General features: G+C 46.2%; 1 protein-coding gene across 1 annotated transcript in view; it reads right to left on the reverse strand.

Moving 5' to 3' along the window:
* The window catches only part of PTPRS (protein tyrosine phosphatase receptor type S), a 134,059-nt gene that overhangs the window by 76,531 nt on the left and 39,274 nt on the right, over positions 1 to 18,254 (reverse strand). The window contains exon 4 of the mRNA XM_077841947.1: positions 11,407 to 11,595. Coding sequence (XP_077698073.1) covers positions 11,407 to 11,595 — 189 coding nt within the window. The remainder of the gene's footprint in view (positions 1 to 11,406; positions 11,596 to 18,254) is intronic.

An 18,254-nucleotide genomic window follows, 5' to 3' on the forward strand; every position in this document is an offset into this window, starting at 1 on the left:
ATGGGTTTCTATCCCATCTGAATGGCGGGTACCCCTGACCAGGCCAATGAGAATCAGGGCTTCTTCTATACCTGTACACTATTTCAGCTGATGAAAATACACCCAAGTCCAAACTAAGCACTCCTACCATCAACTAGTTTAAAAGAGACCTGCATAAATATGCAGCACATAACTACATAGATGAAAATCACCTCTGTTTTTTACCCTAGAAAGCATCAGGTCTGCCAGACTCTACTTAAAGTATATATCCTATAATAAACCAACATGATATCAAATATTTCTTATATATATGTGCACATGACAAGGGTGGAGATCAGAGCCCTTAAGGTTCCCTGACTGTGTGAAAAATTTGCAGCTGGGTAGAAGAGTACCGAGGGAGAGGGGTGCAAAAGGTGTCATTGCTGATTGTAGTTTCAGATTCACTGCGGGGCAGAGGAGAAAACTGTTATGTGTGAAAACGGGAGGGGGTTAGTATGAGTAAAAGAGAGAGCGAGAGAGAGTGAGTGAGTGTGTTACTCCTGTGGATGGCAGATCCCAAGTGCAGACTGGATAGAATTTAAAAAAAAAAAAAAAAAAAAAAAAAAGCCAAATTCTCAACAAAAGAACCCACGGAGGTTTCAATCCAGCAGAGTGACTTGAAAACCAAACGGCCCCTGAACTCGAGCAGATAGGTGCCTTCCCACCGAGACTTCAGCTGAGCAGATTTCTTACAGGATTGAAGCCACAGCACTCTCCGTTGTCCGAAAGCTTCAGCTGGGAGAAGGCTGTGTCAGGTGGGGGCTCTGTGAAGCTTTCGTTTCCGTGGGTCAGCTCCCCTAATCACAGCCAAGGTTTTATTTAGCTCACAGTGGTGCTCGTCTGAATGGGGAGTGCCAGGGGAGATGTTAAACCGAACTCAGAGGAGGGAACAGAATGACGTGGCTGCAGGTGGGAAAGCACCGCCAGGGTCTTGTCTACACAAGGGAAATCAGGACCACTTTATTTTCCTCGAGGGTAGCTTTGCCGGTGATAGCAATGAGGGAAGCTGTATTGTAGACAGGTCAGTGTGTGTTCACTACCTGCTGAGAGCAGGTGTGGACATGGTGGTAAGACATGCCTGCATCCTCTGCCATTGCTATCAGTAGTGGAGAATTCGGGGCTTGAATTTTGCCCATATAGAGGCTCCTAGAGCAAGAAGAGCCTAGAACTTATAGCTGGGATGTTCAAAGGGGCCAATCGGAGTCATGCATCCAAATTCCATTCACTTCCAATGGTAGCAGAGGGTCTCACTCCCTTCAGGTGAAAGACCCAGCGAGATAGGCTGGGTATTAAAGTTACTTACCAAGAAGTACCTGAGGTGTGTGTGTGTGAGAGAGAGAGAGAAAGAAAGAAAGAAAGAAAGAAAGAAAGACAGACAGACTCTTTAGGGGGTTGGGAATGAGCATGCTGAGGACCTGCTCCAGCAAGGTGCTGGGCACCCTCCACTGCCATGGACGTCAAGGGCTCCAGGGGACTCAGCCCCAATCATGATGAGGCCCCTAAGTGGTTACCAAGCTCTGACCGTGCTTAATGCCAGACATACACCTGGGTCCTTCACAGCCCTGGAGAGATTAGCTCTTAAACCTCCACCATAAATTTCAGACAGCAGCATCTGAGCCTTGTTTTAGAATAATAAAAGGTTTCACCAAGTTCCCCCAGCAAACAGAAAGAGACGCTGGAACAGTATTTAAAATAAAGACGGACAACACAGAAATAAATATCCAAAGGTGAGGCAGGAGCAGAAACCACAACAAACAACAAGAGACTTTGGGTTGAGCAGAGATCACATGAAACAGGAACTGAGTTGGAGAGGAGTTGTTTGGTGAGGAGCGGGTGGGTGAGTGACTGAGTGAGTGGAGTAGGGGGGTCTCTTACCTCGGATTGGAGTACCTTCTGCAAGGGAAGCAAAGGAAAGAAGTGAAAGGAGTGAAAAAACCAAAAATGCTTGGACTGCCGGTGGGAAAAGGACCCAGCTCAAGGAAGATCATTCCTGGCAGGAAAATTCCTACACTACCACGTTTCATCTTTAATTCCACGGAGGGACTGGAGGGGGTTGGGGGAAAAGGACTCCTGACAGCACACTCCGGTTCAGACTGGGGTATGCTTACTCATGACACTAAACTTGAAAAGGAGGAGGCTGGCCAAATCAACACTCCCTCCATCGGTCACAAAGGAAAGGGAGTCTCTGAAACCTCAGTCCACGTAAGCTAGTATTAATATGTACCCCTTGGGTAGCACTGGGCAAACTTGCTTCTATCCTCCCAGTCCATGGGGAGTGTGGTCAGCATTATTAACCTCTTACCCCAGACATGGAAATGGAGACCCAGAACCTTGCCCAAAGTCACACAACAAAGCTGAGACTAGATACCAAGAGTTCCTGGTTCCCAATTCCACACCCATGTTAGTGATGCATCTGGGCACAGCGTTTCATACAACGCCCTTGGGCCTGTGGTCCCTAGTTACACTGAGAACGACTGGCTCTGCAGAACATCACTGGATACAGCCACATGCTAGGAAAGAGCTGCAGGTGCGATACAAGGGCATGTCACTGCCTTTGTACCTGGGAAACATGCAAAGGGGATTGCCTGGTGCAGCTGCTCTGGAAGCCATCCTAATAAACTGTAGAGGGGGTTAACTCTCGGGATTCCCTGCATTCGGGGAGAGGAGGAAGAGCCTTGTTGTGGTTGGCCACCTCCCACACTCCAGAGCTCCCTTCAGCCAAACCCCCTCCAGTTGCCTCCACTGGCAGTGCCCATCATGAGCTTTCTGCCCACGCATGTGACATCTCGCGGGCAAGAGAGAATGACATCATGGCTGGCAAGTGACATCACTGCCCCTCCCTCTGATTTCCTGTCATACTCCTGAGATCACAAGAGCCTGGAAACCACCTTCCTTTGAAAACATGGAGGGTCCTTTTCCCCACGGGCATTCAGATTTGTTGCACAACTCATTCAAGAAATGGATTTTTACCCCAATCCTGAAAACAGGGCAGACTTGGCAAGTCCCCACTCCAAACTCTCCCTACCATATAGAAGCGTAACAGCTCCTCGGTGGTAATAATACTCTGACATTCGGCAGCACCTTCCATCCAAGGATCTTACAGTGCTTGACAAATATCAGCCTCTCGTTCCCCCCACGAGGTAGAGAAGTACTCTTATCCTCACTTTACAATTGGGAAACTGAGGCACCGAGGGTGAAGTGACTTGGCCAAGGTCACAGAGGGAAGCTTGAAGCAAAGGCAAGAGCAGGACATCTGCTTGCCAATCCTTTGCCTTAACCATAAGGCCATCCTTTCCTCCTTATCCTTCAGCCCTGCTCATCCTCCTCTCTTTGCACTTCAGTGCACCTTTTTCAGGATAGAAGGTAAAAAGAAATATGTATCACTGGTTACAGTTAACCTTTATTTGAATTATTTCCGAAGGGGTTAAGGGAAGAGAAGTGTTATATTGTTAGGCTATTAGATTCTAGTTAGACTCAACTTCTAGTTAAAAGGTTAGACAGTTTGCTGGAGAAATGTTAGCATCTAGTTAGGGTTAGGAACTCGCTAAGGTTAATAAAGCAGGTTGGTTAGCTGTCAGGACAAAGATCAGAGAGCGCGGGTGAGAAAGAAAGAGGTGGGAGGACCGTTTACTTGGACTATCTCCACACAGGAGCGGACGGGCAGGTTTTAAAGAGAGCGAGAGACAGAGAAAGCAGCAGAGGGTTATAGATAGATTCAGTGGAAATACAAACAGCCTCTAATACACCCTTTTGTCTCAAAATCAGAGTGAAAATCTACCATCTGTGATGCAAATGTGGAGCAAGACTAAAGGATGGGGGTGGCAGAGACAAGAAGAACCGTGCATCACCCCCTGCTGGGGACTGGCTGTTACAGCGCATCTGACTGCCCTGGACACAGCAGCTTTCAGTGGAGGTACGCTGACTGCGAGGAAATGCACTGGAAATCATGGCCACGTATGGATGGAAGGCAGGACCCATTGCCTTCCTGAATTATCAGTTTATGGATTGACGTTAAACATTCACTCCCAGTGGAGCCCATGGGAATAGGTGACAGCAGCTCCAGTGCTTGCGGAGAGCTCTTGTCTTCCCAATTTCAGCCAGGTGCATGGGAAACAGATCTGGGAATGGCACAGGGAGATTTCTGATGGGACCCACACCTCAAATACAGGAGATGAAATCTGGACCAAAATGGAAGTGACTGATTGTGGGGAGGAAAAGCAATAGTCCGAATGGTTTCTGGGACACAGATGGTAGATTTTCACTGTTGGAGTTTCACATCTAACTAGCTTCATATTCAATTTAGTGGCAGCTGGACAGTGCTGGAAGGGGATTGCAACAAACAAATCTATTCTCCAGTGGCCAAATGCATCCCCCTGAGATTGCTTGGGGACAGCAACTCTGGTCCACAGCGGGTTAACACATAGGGTTGCCAATTTTGGTAGGACGTATTCCTGGAGGTTTCATCACATGACATAATCTTTCATTAAAGATTCACTTTTAATTCCTGGAGACTCCAAGACAATCCTGGAGGGTTGGCAATCCTATTTACATAGCAGGCTGACAGTGCCTGAATGAGCATTAAGAGCGCAGGACTGATTCTGCGGGACAGGACGGGACTGGTGGTTGCACAGAGCACCAGAATAGCAGGGGCAGTTAAATGCATAAGATCAAATTTTCAGAAGTGGTCTCTGATTTTGGATGAAGCCCACCGTGAGCCTGTTTTTCAAAGGTGATAGGCCCATGCAGCTTCCGCTGATTGCAACTGGGTTTGTGGGTGCTCAGCACTTCTGAAAAATGAGGCTCAAGGTTGATAAAGGTGCCCCCAAATTAGCCCTTTTGGAAACATGGTCCTTAGCGTCAGCAAGGTGGGGAATTTCCCAGTTCATCTAGAACAGTGTAAAATCTAGTGATAGCCCTGGCTGCTAGAGGCCATGCAAGCAGAGGGTGAGCCTCTGGAATAGTGGGGCTGCCAGGGCTCAAGTGGCATGGGCAACAGATACCCGCCATACCCCCAGTGTCTTCCCCAGCCTCTCAGGGCATGGAATCTGATCACCAAGAGGCAACTCGTGGAGTTTGCGTCAGCCCAGGAGGTCAGGCTGCTCGCTGGAGTTCAGCGACGCAAGACAGACGCTGCACTCCAGGCACGGTTCCATTCTCAGGTTACCGCCCAAGCCTCATCCCCTGCCACGGGCACGTGGGGCCTGTACTGACACCACCTCCCCCTCCGTCTTTTCTAAACAACAAGCTATGGGTCAAAACTGAGCCCGGAAAATGGGAGACGTGGAGGTGCCATCATCATGGCAACCACAGGAAACATACCACCACGGCCTACCAGGCCACGTGTGAGAGTGTGCCTTGCTCTCTCCCGGGGGTGGCGAGCAGTTTTCTAAACCCTCAATAAAGAAGCTAGCATGAAGGACTGGCTGCAATTTTAATGCCTGATCCTGTCTGAGAACAAGTCGGGACTTGGCACAGGGAGGAAAACGTGATGTGAGTGTTGCTGGCAGATTCCCATCAGGGTCCTGGCACCTCAGGAAACAAGAACAATCTAGAAGGGACATTTCTGTCTAATCACTCCCCGCACAACCACCCCCAAACCCCTGCAATAGACAGCTTCCATTTTAAAATTCAGTGCCTGATGCCCCCCCCATAAATTCTCACTTCAGACAATGCCAATAACCCCATTAGATGTGAAACTCCAAGACCTCCTGCAGGTGTGAACACAATTACCACAGTTCCAGGGTAAGAGCTACGGTCTAATTGGGGAATTCCAGGACAACTGTTGCTAAGTTACGAAAAAAATCTATCCAATGTAAGGAGGTTTGTGTTTAGTTATATTTCCTCATATAGATATATTTTAATTATGATGGTGATGGTTATTTTTGTAGCCTGCAATACCCCTGCGGAAGTTCATTAAGAGGGCAGAATATCCCTACTGAAGGAGTTAGTACAAGAAATGCACAACATGCCTCTCAAAAAAGCTGTTAAGAAGGAATTAGTTTAAAGGGCGAGGGTTACAAACCTGGACATTAGCAGGTTTGTTTCGGTTTTCTTTTTTTAAATCGAACAAAACTTACCAAAGGTCTCTGAGTGTTAAAAATAATGAAAAACAGAAAGGAAAAGAAAAATAAAAGTTTGTTATAGCCAGTTATTTCAAAAGCAGAAGACGACACACAAGATACAAAAGGGTTCAGTGCTCGTAAGGTTTAAGAAGTTGGCTGCAGAGTATTTCGTTTTCCCCTCTAGGTAACACAGGCAGGCACCAGACATTGGCTTGACCCAATTCCATTGTGTAGTCATGAAGTGTAAATTTCTCTCTCAACAACATAAAGATGGAACATTTTTTGTTCGTGTAACAAGTAGACCATCCTTGGGCTGAGATTTTCAAAAAGGCCTCAGGGAGTTGGGTACCCAAATTTGGATGTTTTCTTCATGCTCCTTTGAAAAATCCCAGCTTTTAATTCCTCCAGTGACCCTCAGGGTTAGTTGGCCCAAAGTCTGTCAGAGGTAAATTATTTCCAATAACCTGGATAGTGTTAGGGAGGAACCGATCCTAGATGGAAAAAGGAGTCTATGGATAATATCCCTAAATTCAGATTTCCTGATCCTTAGTAACACTGAAGCCCCGCTGCCCTGCTCCAGCAGTATAAAGGGACCTCAAAGCGAGTGCAAATGGAATGTACACCCACTGTAAAGCCCCTTTGCACAGCTAGAGAAATGTAAAGGCTTTAGCATAAAAGAGAATCAGGCACAGACAGAACTTCTAATTTTATGCAAATCAAGTAATGAACTCATTTTCATGGTTGCAACTAGTTTGCATACAGCCATAAACTCAGTCTAATTCAATGGGGTGCATTTCCTCCCACTGAATCAGTTCCTATACAGAGCAGCAGCATGGGAAGGCTCCCATACACACTGCCCTGCCAGCACATCTCAGTCCCAATCTGGGGAGAGCTCCTCTTCAGGTAATGGGCATTTGAGTCTCTATGGCCCATGAGGTTCTTGGCCTTTCTGGTGAGCCTGCCAAGTAGTGCCAAGAGTGATGGTGAGCTTGTGATGTGGGATCTGTAATGGAAACCCACTAAACTCATCTTGTATAGGGGCCACCAAATGCCCATTAACGGGCAATGATTTTTAATCCCGATTGAGCTGAGCAGGCTTCCTACTGCTGGCCTTCAGGCAAAAGGCTCTGGAGCACATTTGTCATATCCTGAGGCATCCCGCACCCCAATATGAGCAAGTGCTACACCCGCAAGAGCGAGATTTGCTTTCTGGAAAGATAAATGTATCAAATTGAGTTTGGACATTTGTGGAGCTCACACAGGCAGGGTTTTCTCTACCCTGCTCCACTCTTAGGCAACATCTCCCACACATTACATTCCTCACAAACACACGCTCAGTCAGCCACACCCAGTTCTTAAAGTGACAGCTCCCGTTAACCAAAATACAAGCATGAGATGCGCAACCCTAAGGGGAGAAAAATTTACTACTGTAACCTCTAAATTCACATCCCCATACAATGTCCTGCAATGTGAAATAATTTAGATAATTATTCCAGCATCCTCATGCTAACATTGATTTCACTCCATATGGGTCACCAGACAGATTTGACCCCATAACCATCAGATCTACAACACAGCCCTCCCTTACTTCAGCTATTGGAGGAGGAAGGCATACCCTTCTCTGCGAGGAGCAGCCGACCAAGCGGGGAACAACTATTTATGAACTAGCATTTAGAATGCCGGAGAACAGGATTCCATGATTCCTGTTTCCGAGAGTAGAGTATGGTCTAGTGGTTAGAGCGAGAGACAGCACAGCCAAGAGTAAAGAAGTCTTAGTTTGGTTTATCTCCTGGGTTTAAACTTGGGATCTCTAGAACGAAAAGCGTAAGCTCCACTGTTTGAGCTAACTACATTAGCACTGGGCAGTAGCAGGTTCAAACTTCTCTGCTGTCTAGCCACTAGACAGGAACAAAGATCCACCTTTTGTTAGTGTGGGTTACACAAGCACATAGTTTGGCCTATTTCTTCTGAAAGGTAGTGTGGCAAAGTGGATGACATCTGGGTCTGTCATGCTAGAGACCTGGATTCTTGTCTGCAATGACCTTATCCAACCTCTCAGTTATCCTATCTGTAAAATCGATGAATGACAGTTGCCCCCTATAAGGTAGGTATACTGCATTGCTTAATAACGGCTTGTGAAGTGAACAGAAATATTACGAACAGTCAGTGAAAGAGCTCTGATTAGAATTCATGGGCTCTTGTCTTATAGCTCAGTGCACCTTCCCCTAGGCTACAGGGCACTGGGTAAATGAGTGACATTCTATTAGTTGTGCAGGAATGCATGAGCTCTGCAAGATGCATGATGCCTGGCAGGTCTGCCTGGAGTCCCTTATTTCCATCTTTATAAGACGAATAAACTATGCTGAATTTCTACAGGACTTTTCATCTAAGAATAGATAAGCTCTTCGGAAGCAATAATTAAAAAAGCCTGGCAACAGACTGGTGCCATCTCACCATCCCCATTTGGCAAATGGGTGAATGGAGAGACAGAAATCAGTGGTCTCGTTTCCCCAAAGGTGCCGAGCATATGGAGCTTTCAGTGACTTCAACTTCTCTGAAAATCAGGCCACAAAGCTAATCAAAGCAGGAACAGAACCTACGAGTCCTGATAGCCAATCTCCTGCTCTAACCAATAGAACAAACTCCCTCCTGAAGCAGAGAAAGAAGTGACAGGTCTGTCACTTTCAGTGTTTTGTGAGTTTACTGCTTCAAGAAGACTAAATTTCTAAACAGCTGTAAATGATGTCAGTTCCACACAGGTCCCTAAAAAGCAGATTTAGCCAGAGGAACAAACATCCTGTACTGAAGCTAAACGATTTATTGGGATGACTGTCTAACAGTGAATTTAGTGCGTGGCTCTAAGTGAAATACCAAATCGAGCCCAGCTCGGAAATACAAAGGGATATTGTCACCATCATAATTGTGTTAAAAATAATCTAAAAATGTGTTAGTAATACCTCCTGTTATGGACACAAAGTATTTTAATATTCTAATTTATCTTTCACTATTCATACTGGTTAACTTTATTTGCATTTCACTCAGCGGGTAGGCAATGAAACTAAGGGAGATCAGTTTCATTTGTGTTTGAAGGCTCTCAAATCTAGAATCCATCCTGATTCATCAAGTGCTTAAGTATTTCGCTGAACTGGGATGGAGCCAAGCACGTGCATAAGAGCTATGCTGAATGGGGGCCACAATTAAATTAATTTGTGGGTCTTATGGAACAGCCCAATAAAATTGCATCTGAGTTTCCAGTGATGCAACAGAATGTATAAGTAAAACCATCCTTGTCACTGAAATAATAAACAAAGTTGGACTGTGTTTTCAAAAGTGCCTTGTGATTTTGGGTGCTTTAGTTTATGAGTGAGTGCCCAGCTTATGTCATCTTAATGTGGCCTGATTTTCAGAGGCCAGAAGATCTGGCCCCTTTAAGATATCTCAAGTTCGGCACCCAAAACCTGATGATTCTAATAAACACAGGCACTTTTGAAAATTTCAGCCTAAATATATAACTCCCCCCAAAATGCTTCCATTCATCTTGGACAAATGTTTAGAAGTGCCTCAACGACTAGGGAGCCTAAAGTCTCCTGGAGGGGATTTAAGATCCTAAATTGCTTAGGTGTTTTTTTTTCAAATTGTAATAATTAAATTTTACAAATTTACGGCTTTACATTTAGGAGACAGTGTTCTCTTGTGCCAAACCATTGCTATTATAAAGTTCTAGGAATCAAAGCAATTAGGAAATTAATTTTTCTGGGCAATAGGAATGCAAAATATCTGATGGGGAGGAAACAGTATATAATTGGAATGGGGAGGTAAACAAGGAAATTAACCTTTAACCAGTCAATGCTGGCCCTCCAGCACCAAAAACCTTAGAGCCGACCTTACTCCAAACAGGACAAAAGAGCAATTAGGTTGTCATGTTTTCTGACATTCAAATCTTGCATTACAAGAATCAGATCTGAAGATTTCAGAGCCAGGGGAGACCCAGGTAGAACTAACTAGCTGTTGCCCCATTGGCTGACTTGTAGAACAGCTGAGCCTGAAAAGAGGCTCCCACAAAGTGACCCCAGTTCCCACGATAAAGCTCTGCCCCTTCCCTCCCCTGTTCCTGTGCCAGGAAAAGCTCTTACAAATGCTCCATCTCTTAGCCAAACAAGGGTTATGCGCCTCTGGGCAACTAAAGTGAGACTAGGTCTAGCTAAGCCTAATCAGATAGCCGTGTACTCTCCAGACTGGCTTAAAGAGGCAAGTCTGAACTGTGGTAAAAAAATCTAAAAGGGTTGCTTTTGTTTGAGTTTCCATTGAGAGGTGAAGCTCCCAAAGGTGACTTCATGCTTCCCAGAGAGAAAGGATGAATATTTTTAAACTGGACAATTTGACAGTGCTTTATCTGTAGCTTTCAAAAATAAAACCACGTACACGTGCACAGACACGCATGTTATTTTACTTACATGCACACAAACACACACACAGTAAGTGTACAAACAGCTCCTGAAATGTGAACAATGAAAGATGCCACACTAATGTTCACAAAACCAGAAGAGGACACATGGACGAACAGATGGGGGAAGACAGAGAACTGACAACAGCCACAGAGCTGGGGTACATCTGTTCATGGAGTACCACTCCATCGGGCATTGCCGCCCACTACCTAAGGTTGACTTGAGAATGCTCAGAACTGCTCTCCAGCGATGGCTTCGGGAAGGCGACAGACCAAAAGGATTAGATACCAAAGGGATCCTATGAGAGGCTTGGTTCTCCAACAGGCTGCGGAAGGTCCCGTCCACACCATGGATGGGACTGTCCCAGCTGTGACAATACACGGCTGTCGTGGCCGTGGTCCTGATCCCGATGTGAACAGGACTGAAAGCTCCACGCTTGGTACTGTCACCCTCCTTCCTTCATTTATACGGCTCAACATCTGAGCACGACCCTCTCCCTGCCCCGCGTTACCCAGAACTCCCTTCCTCTCTTTTAGGTCCCCCTGGTTAGGCAGAGCACCGTTCCACGAGTGTTGCCAAACTACCAGCTTCCCTGGGATGGGAACAGGTTCTCAGTGGGGTTTGGTTTCCTCTCAACCAACCTGGGGGATGGGTGCAGAAGATGATGAAGAAAATGAAGGAAACCACCACCAACCCAACCACCTTAGGGGAGCTCATGGCCGTTTTACCAGATCTTCTGTAGAACTGCTTATGTTCTAATCCACAGGCCCACAGGGTTGGCTCACACCAGCCACCATTCTGCCCAGAAAGCTCTGCTTGAGGGCTCTCTTTTGGGCCACTCCCAGGGTTCATTCCCTACTGGGCTCGCAGGGAGACCTTACCTGATCTCAGCTGCTTTATCCTTCCATTACTGGCGCTTGGGTCGACGGGCAGGAAATCTTTGAACCATGTAATCTCAGGGTCTGGGTTCCCGCTGGCTGCGCACAGCATGGTGGCCGTCCGCGTGCGCTCGACCACCTTCAGCTGGGGTCCCATGTCAATGTTTGGGAAGCCAGAAGGCAGCTGGTCTTCTGCGGGAGGAAAGCAAAGGAGGAGGGGCTTGGATTAGTGCCCTTTCAAGATCATGGGTGGTAGCGGGGAGGCTTAATTCAACAGAGTACTCTAAAGAGAGACTGTCAGCAAGAAACCCAATCCATTTCAAAGAGCAAGTTCAAAATATTTTCAGATATGGCCCCGGAATCCCCCTCCCAATTGTTGTGGCTTTACAATTATTTGTATTACAGCCAAGCAGCTCCAAACAGCGATCGAGGCCTTGTTGTGCAGGGCACTGCACACGCGGAAAGACGATCCCTGAGTCAAAGACATTACAATCTGAACAGGTCATATTTTCCTGTTTTTTGGTGTTTTTTTTTTTTTTTAAGTTCTTCTTCCCCTCGCTGCCCACAGAGCCTTGGAAATCGGCCAACTGCACAAAGAGTGAAAGTGACTATATGTGAAGTCATGTCAAACGGACAGTGGAAACTAGCTGAGAAAGGAGGGGAAAGATCTTTCAGCTATAGTTACCTTTGGGGACACTTGTAACAACAGGAAGCAAAACTCTTTTAGACAGAGCATGATTTTTAAGGTTATTAATTTCAATAGTTGCGACTCTAGGACAAAAAAGAGAGACACATCAACAGCTACAAAACAGCTCAGTTACCCTCTTGTCCTCTAGACCAGTGTTTCTCAATGACCGGCCCATGGACCGACGCCGGACCGTGGCAGCCTCCTTGCCTGTCCCTGAGATTTCCCTGACACAGTTTAGGAACGCAGCAAGCCGGTCCCTACTCTAGAGTATTGCTCTAGACTTTGTCTTTCCCAGGGGAAAAGGTGTAGTCGTAACTCGAGTTAGCAAACTCGTGAAAACGAACATGGGATTGGCTGCCCCATAGTCTTCACTATGCTAACCCATGTTAAAACCTAGAGTGACTTGGAAAATGGATTTTCCACCTCACAAAAAATGTGGAGATTTGGGGGGGGAGGGAATTAAAAATTTCAAATTGGAACGAAAAGTCAAAATTTTGAAATTTTCCATAAAATTAAATTCTGGGGGGAAAAAATGTCATTGTAGGTCAGTCAAAAACATTTCGTTTCCATTTTAACCATTTTTTGATGTATATGATAAAGTAAATTTCAAAACAAAATGGCATTTCAAAACAAACGTACTGAAACTTTCCGTTCGGAAAATGTCAAAAGAGGGCCTCAGACATTTTAAAAAATGTTTTTCCCAACAAAATTACGTGATGGCTAACACAAGTTAAGGACACACCATTTTTTCTAGCGAGGACCACCCCTCATGCCTGACAGCCTGCAAAGAGGATATAAGCAACATGGGACAGCTTACAGAGATTCTCCTTTAACTCCAGTGTGGATGCATTAGGAGCCCAGGGATCCGTGGGTTCAAGTCCAGGGGTGGGCACAGCACAAAAATTTAAGAATGGGATTTTTCCAAAGCCTGCAGCGTTGGTCTAAATTTGCTTGCACTGAAGACAATGGGCGTTTTCATTGGCGGTGGCAGCAGAGATACGCCGATGCTGGATGCTTTTGAAATCCCAGCCTACAATGCCCAGGGTTGTGAAACATCGCAGACAATTTCAAATGCAATGGTGAGGTTGCATCCTTCTCGCACCCGGCTGTGTTCCCGGGTCACAGGCCAAGCTGTGTACTACACATACGGCTGAACCCAAGGGACAACGGGACAAAAGAGAGGAACTGGAAGCCTAGACTTGTTGCTTCTTCCCCCACCCCCTCTCTCTTTTAAATGAGAGGCAGCCACAACTCCCAGGTCCTAATGCTGGCTCTGCTAACCGTGTTTGGTTTTAGGTGAGTTATTTCATTTTGCTGTTCCGCAGTTTCCGCATCTGTATAAAACTGGGGACATCACTGGGGCACAGAGTCAAGGTTTGTACAGTGCTTGGAAGCAGCGGAGCACTATGCAAGCCCTAACAAACGTCATTATTAACGGTGCTCGGATACCGCAGGGATGAACAGTATAAATGCCTAGACTGTCTGAATTTTCAAAGGCAGCCTCCTTGCCCTGAGCATGCCAGGGAGCAATGGGGGCCTGCTGTGTCCATTCGCAGCTAGTGACCCGTCAAGAGGGAGAAGCACTAAGCAGAAATCTGGTTAACGTACAAGCGAAGGGCTTGATTACACACAAAAACTGTACCACTTCTTAACAGTGTAGCTAAAGCAGTATAGATCCCCCAGTGTGGGTGCTGGTCTATCAGCATAAAGCTGCTTTATCATTCCCATACAGGAAGGGGAATAAGTTATATCGGTGTACTAGCCACCTTTATACCAATAAAACTGCATCCACACTAGGAGCTGTACCGATTATAACTATCTCAGTAAAAAAAACCAAAAAAAAAAACACGAAACACATTCCTAACGGATACCGTTATAGCACACAACCACTGCAAGCAGACAAGGCCTAAGGGATGGCATTGTAGTTGCAGCTTGCCACAGTTTAACACACCAGACCACATTTATAGCATCAAATCCACCCACGGGCAGAAGAAAGAAGAACTTCTCTCACTGTTTCAGCGTCTGGTTAGGGGTCTGTGAGATTGGCTGCTGGGTTCTGCTATAGATCTGCTATAGATCTGTTTTGTGACCTCAGAGAAATCCCCTTTTTGTGCCACATTTCTTCCCCCCATCTGGTAAAATGGGGATATTAATAAGCCTCTTCTGGTCCCTCTCAAGATTGTTTTGTGATTTCATGTGTGTGACGTGTTTTAGGATACTTAGTTGACAGGGGCTTTTTTAGTGGCTCAGTATTATTCTGTTTCCACTCCACAAGCAGGCAGGGATTGTCTCTTGCTACATCTTTGTGTGGCTCCTAACACAAGGGGTCCCCCAACCATTGCTAGGGATTTTGGGTGCTACCTGAATAAAAGGTTAATAATAATAAAAGCAGCTGGGACATGCCACGGATTACCGGCCCTATCCTGTGTGCTGCTGGGAGCCCTCCACTCCCAGGTGAGAGAGACTTGGCAACTTGCAGGACTGGAGCCCAAAACAGTGTCTCAAAAGAAAGTCAAGGGAAGGTCTTAATTTGCTTTCTGTATTGGAATATAGAAACAAATTTAAGGGACTGAGCTAAACCAAGAGACCGTGTCCTTAGCTCACCGAGCTGTGGCTAGGTATTACAACAGTCTCTGAGCAGCATGCATTCCTGCAGCTTATATCTGCTGAGCTATGCAGGCCCATCCAAGAGGGAGCTCAGGACAAAGATGCAGCCTCGGAACTGCTCTGCCTACGCCCACTTCAGCCAGGCTTTTAATGCATTCCCTTCCCTTTTTTAAACAGGCCGTTGCATGTTGTTAAAGTAGCCAGTGTCTGATTGGCTGAAGATGACATCATTATTGATTACTGCTCGCATTCTGTTTCCTGGAGATGCTACTCCACCTGGCTCAAACCCGAATCTGTTAATTTCACAAACCAATTAATCCGCAGAGAGAATAGCCCTCTTGACTGGCAGGGTGCGTGTGTGAGTGTAAGAGTGTGCGGGCGTTGGGGGAGGCCTGGTACAACTATTATTACTGAGTGTTTCTAATTAAACAAAAATGTTAATCTTGCAGCACATTGTGCAGAATTCCTCTGAGTTTAATTAAAACAACCGCGGATAGAGGCGTGATCAGATTTGAGGATCAGATCAGCAGAGGAAGCATCTCCGAACACAGCATATTCCACTGATTCAAGTGCTAGGATTTCCTTCCTGTCAGGAAAGTGAGACTGTTCTTCATCCCTTAACAACTGGATTCCATGCAATAATGCAATCAGCTCAATCCCCACAAAGACATGAACACACCCCTCTTCCCAGTCGCCAGACACCAAACCGCACCTGCTACAAACTGCCTGGCTTGGACTGCGAGTTCTATTTCTAAAAGTAGTCCAAGTGTCTCCGAGAACAGAAGACTCATGATGCAAGATGAAGAAACCTGGAGGACACTTCTGGGCAGCTGTCTGCAGCTGACTCACGCTGGCTTTGTAGGGAAACATTTTCAGGTGTTGTGCTTGCTGTATTATTAGTCTCTCCCAAGCACCTTGTTCATACCTGCTCTTGGATTTAATGGTTTAAAAAGGCCTCCCCTGGGGAAAAGCTGGTGAATTACCTCAAGGCCACTGAACAAAGTAGCGTGAGAAAGTGCAGGGGAAAGGAGAGGGTGCTTCAGTATTCATTTATAATAAATCCTACCAGAGGACATGCTCTGCACTGGGGGTAAAAATGCATCAGTCCGTCCGGGGTGCATGTGCTCACACGCACACAATCATACAAATAACGCCGAGGTCATGGACTAGCAAGCAAAAGCACTCGCAATCTCCGTCTCCTTGTCACTCTGGAAGGTGGCAGCTCTGTGTTCAGATAATTAACTGTGCTGGAAACGAGGATGAGGAAGAGAGATAAAGCGGGGGTTGCTGCTACTCTTTTCCCCGGGGTCTGCATGGTTGTTTAATCATTTAAAAGGTGCGTGCGCTATGTATTAAATGCTATGCTGAAGCAACATGAAGGACGCACAGTCAAGCACCTGGATGTCAGGAAATGCAGAAGTGAGAGTAACACTTTGCCCTTCTCTGCAGACACCTGGATCTCATAGAGTTTGACGTATGTTAAAAAACTAAGCCTCACATCAACCTCCCCCAGATTATCACTGCTGCAGGAGCGGGCACAGAGAGCAGAAGCGACTTGCCCAAGAACACACCAAAAGTCTGCAGCAAAGCCAGGAAGAAAAGAACCCAAGTCGGCTGAGTCCCACTCCCGCACCTTGCTCATAAGGCCGTGAGCACCCAGAGCTAGCTCTCATCCCTTGCATGTGTGTGTGTGACATGCCTTTGATACGCTGATCACATACTATTTCTCTTTGTACCTCATCCAGTGCATTAGATGCCCCACTAACCACTGTGTGGGTGAAACGAGACAATCATTGTGCTCCCCAATGAGCTCACACAGAAAAGTGATATAAGGCAAAAACACCCTATCCCGCACAGATGAACATCTTCGCAGAACGATCCCTCCATGTCTGACCTCTCAGTCCTCATCCTTAAAGCAAACCTGCCCAACACCTCCAGAAGATGAGCCTGGGAGCTTTAAATTCATAACTCTGCTCGACACCAACATTAATGGATTTAATAAGACACTGGATATATGGCTCATTACTACAACAACACTCCTTTGTCTCACAACTGTAGAGATGTTACCTGCCCACTTCAGCTTGAATGGCCTCTTGCAACATGTGTGATCTCCTTATCTGTTCCACTCTTGTATTTAGCTGTGACACTGGGTATGTCTAGACAGCAACTAGACACCCACGCCTGGCCCGTGCTAGCCGACTTGGGCTTGTGGGGGTCGGGACGTGTGGCTGTTTCATTGCTGTGTAGACTTCTGCGTTCAGGCTGGAGTTCAGGCTCTAGGACTCCGCAGAATGAGAGGGTCCCTGTAATTATATAATTGAAGACTATCTTAAGGCACAGTTGTGTGTCCAACCTTCCATTTCATATATTCTGACTTAAGAGTTTAGGTACAGAACCATAACGCTTCATTACACTGTATTCTTTTTTTGGCGCTTCGTTTCCTAGGTTTTTGGCTTTTGTAAGAGAAAGAAAAAGAAAAACCAGACGACCACACAATCTTATAACTGACAAGACCAGCCATCAAAAGCCAACTGGTGCCTAGCAACGCCATTAGAAACTTGCACGCTTGTAGGCAAAGGGCACCAGTCTGATGACTTGAATCTGCTATTGCAGCACTGCAGGCTGAGCATGTCTTTCTATACCTATACATCATTTTTTAAAATAAAGATTGGATGTTTTTCTAAAAGATATACTTTATTTCAAGAAGGAATTATTCCGGGGAAGTTCTATGGCCTATGTTATACCGGAGGTCAGGCTAGATGACCACAGTAGTCCCTTCTAGCCTCAATCTATGAACTAATTTTCTTCCGACTTGGCTTAATTTTTAGGTCAAAGCAAGCTCTACCAAGCAAGTCAATTTTGAAGAAAATCTGGTGAGAGCTTTTAAAGTTAGCGAAGCAATTTTTAAAAAATGCAAACATCACTCTTTTAAAGTATGCCCCTTTTGGGCTCAACATTTTCGACTGTGCATTCAAAACTGAAAAAGTATTATTTTATTTATTTCCACTGCATGGGCGTAGACATAGTTGGGCCATGTCTCACCGAGTTAATAACCAGGCCCACCCAAATCTGAGCCTGTGTGAATGCAGAAGCCAACTTCCATCAGGCTGTGGATCAGGAACCCCTAGCTGAAGAGTGGGCTCTCAGACAATCTGTGAAATGCCATGGGTGGCAGGGAGCAGAGAACCAGCATAGCCTGCTCCGTGCTGCCTCTGCCCAGAGCTGCAAACTTCTCCCAGCCCTGGACAAATCTGGTGAGAGCTGGGTCCTGCATAGGTGCCAACTTCCCTCTGCTGCCCTGGCTTAATCCATGCCTGCCCATGGGGCTATGGGGATCACTCCTCTTCATTGGCCAGTCCAGCACCCAGGCTCCATGCACTCACATCCCTTCTCTGCACCCAGTCACCCCCCTACAATCCTGCCTCCCAGAGATTTGCTACAATGTCCGATCTTTGGTCATTGCCCATCCACTGTAAATTGGGTCCCACCCAAATTTCCACTCGCAGCTTCACCAGTCACTGCTTCGCTGATCTCAAAAAATGGCAGATGGGGTTTT

The sequence above is a fragment of the Eretmochelys imbricata genome, chromosome 25 (genome assembly GCF_965152235.1).
Source record: "Eretmochelys imbricata isolate rEreImb1 chromosome 25, rEreImb1.hap1, whole genome shotgun sequence".
Taxonomy (NCBI): domain Eukaryota; kingdom Metazoa; phylum Chordata; order Testudines; family Cheloniidae; genus Eretmochelys; species Eretmochelys imbricata.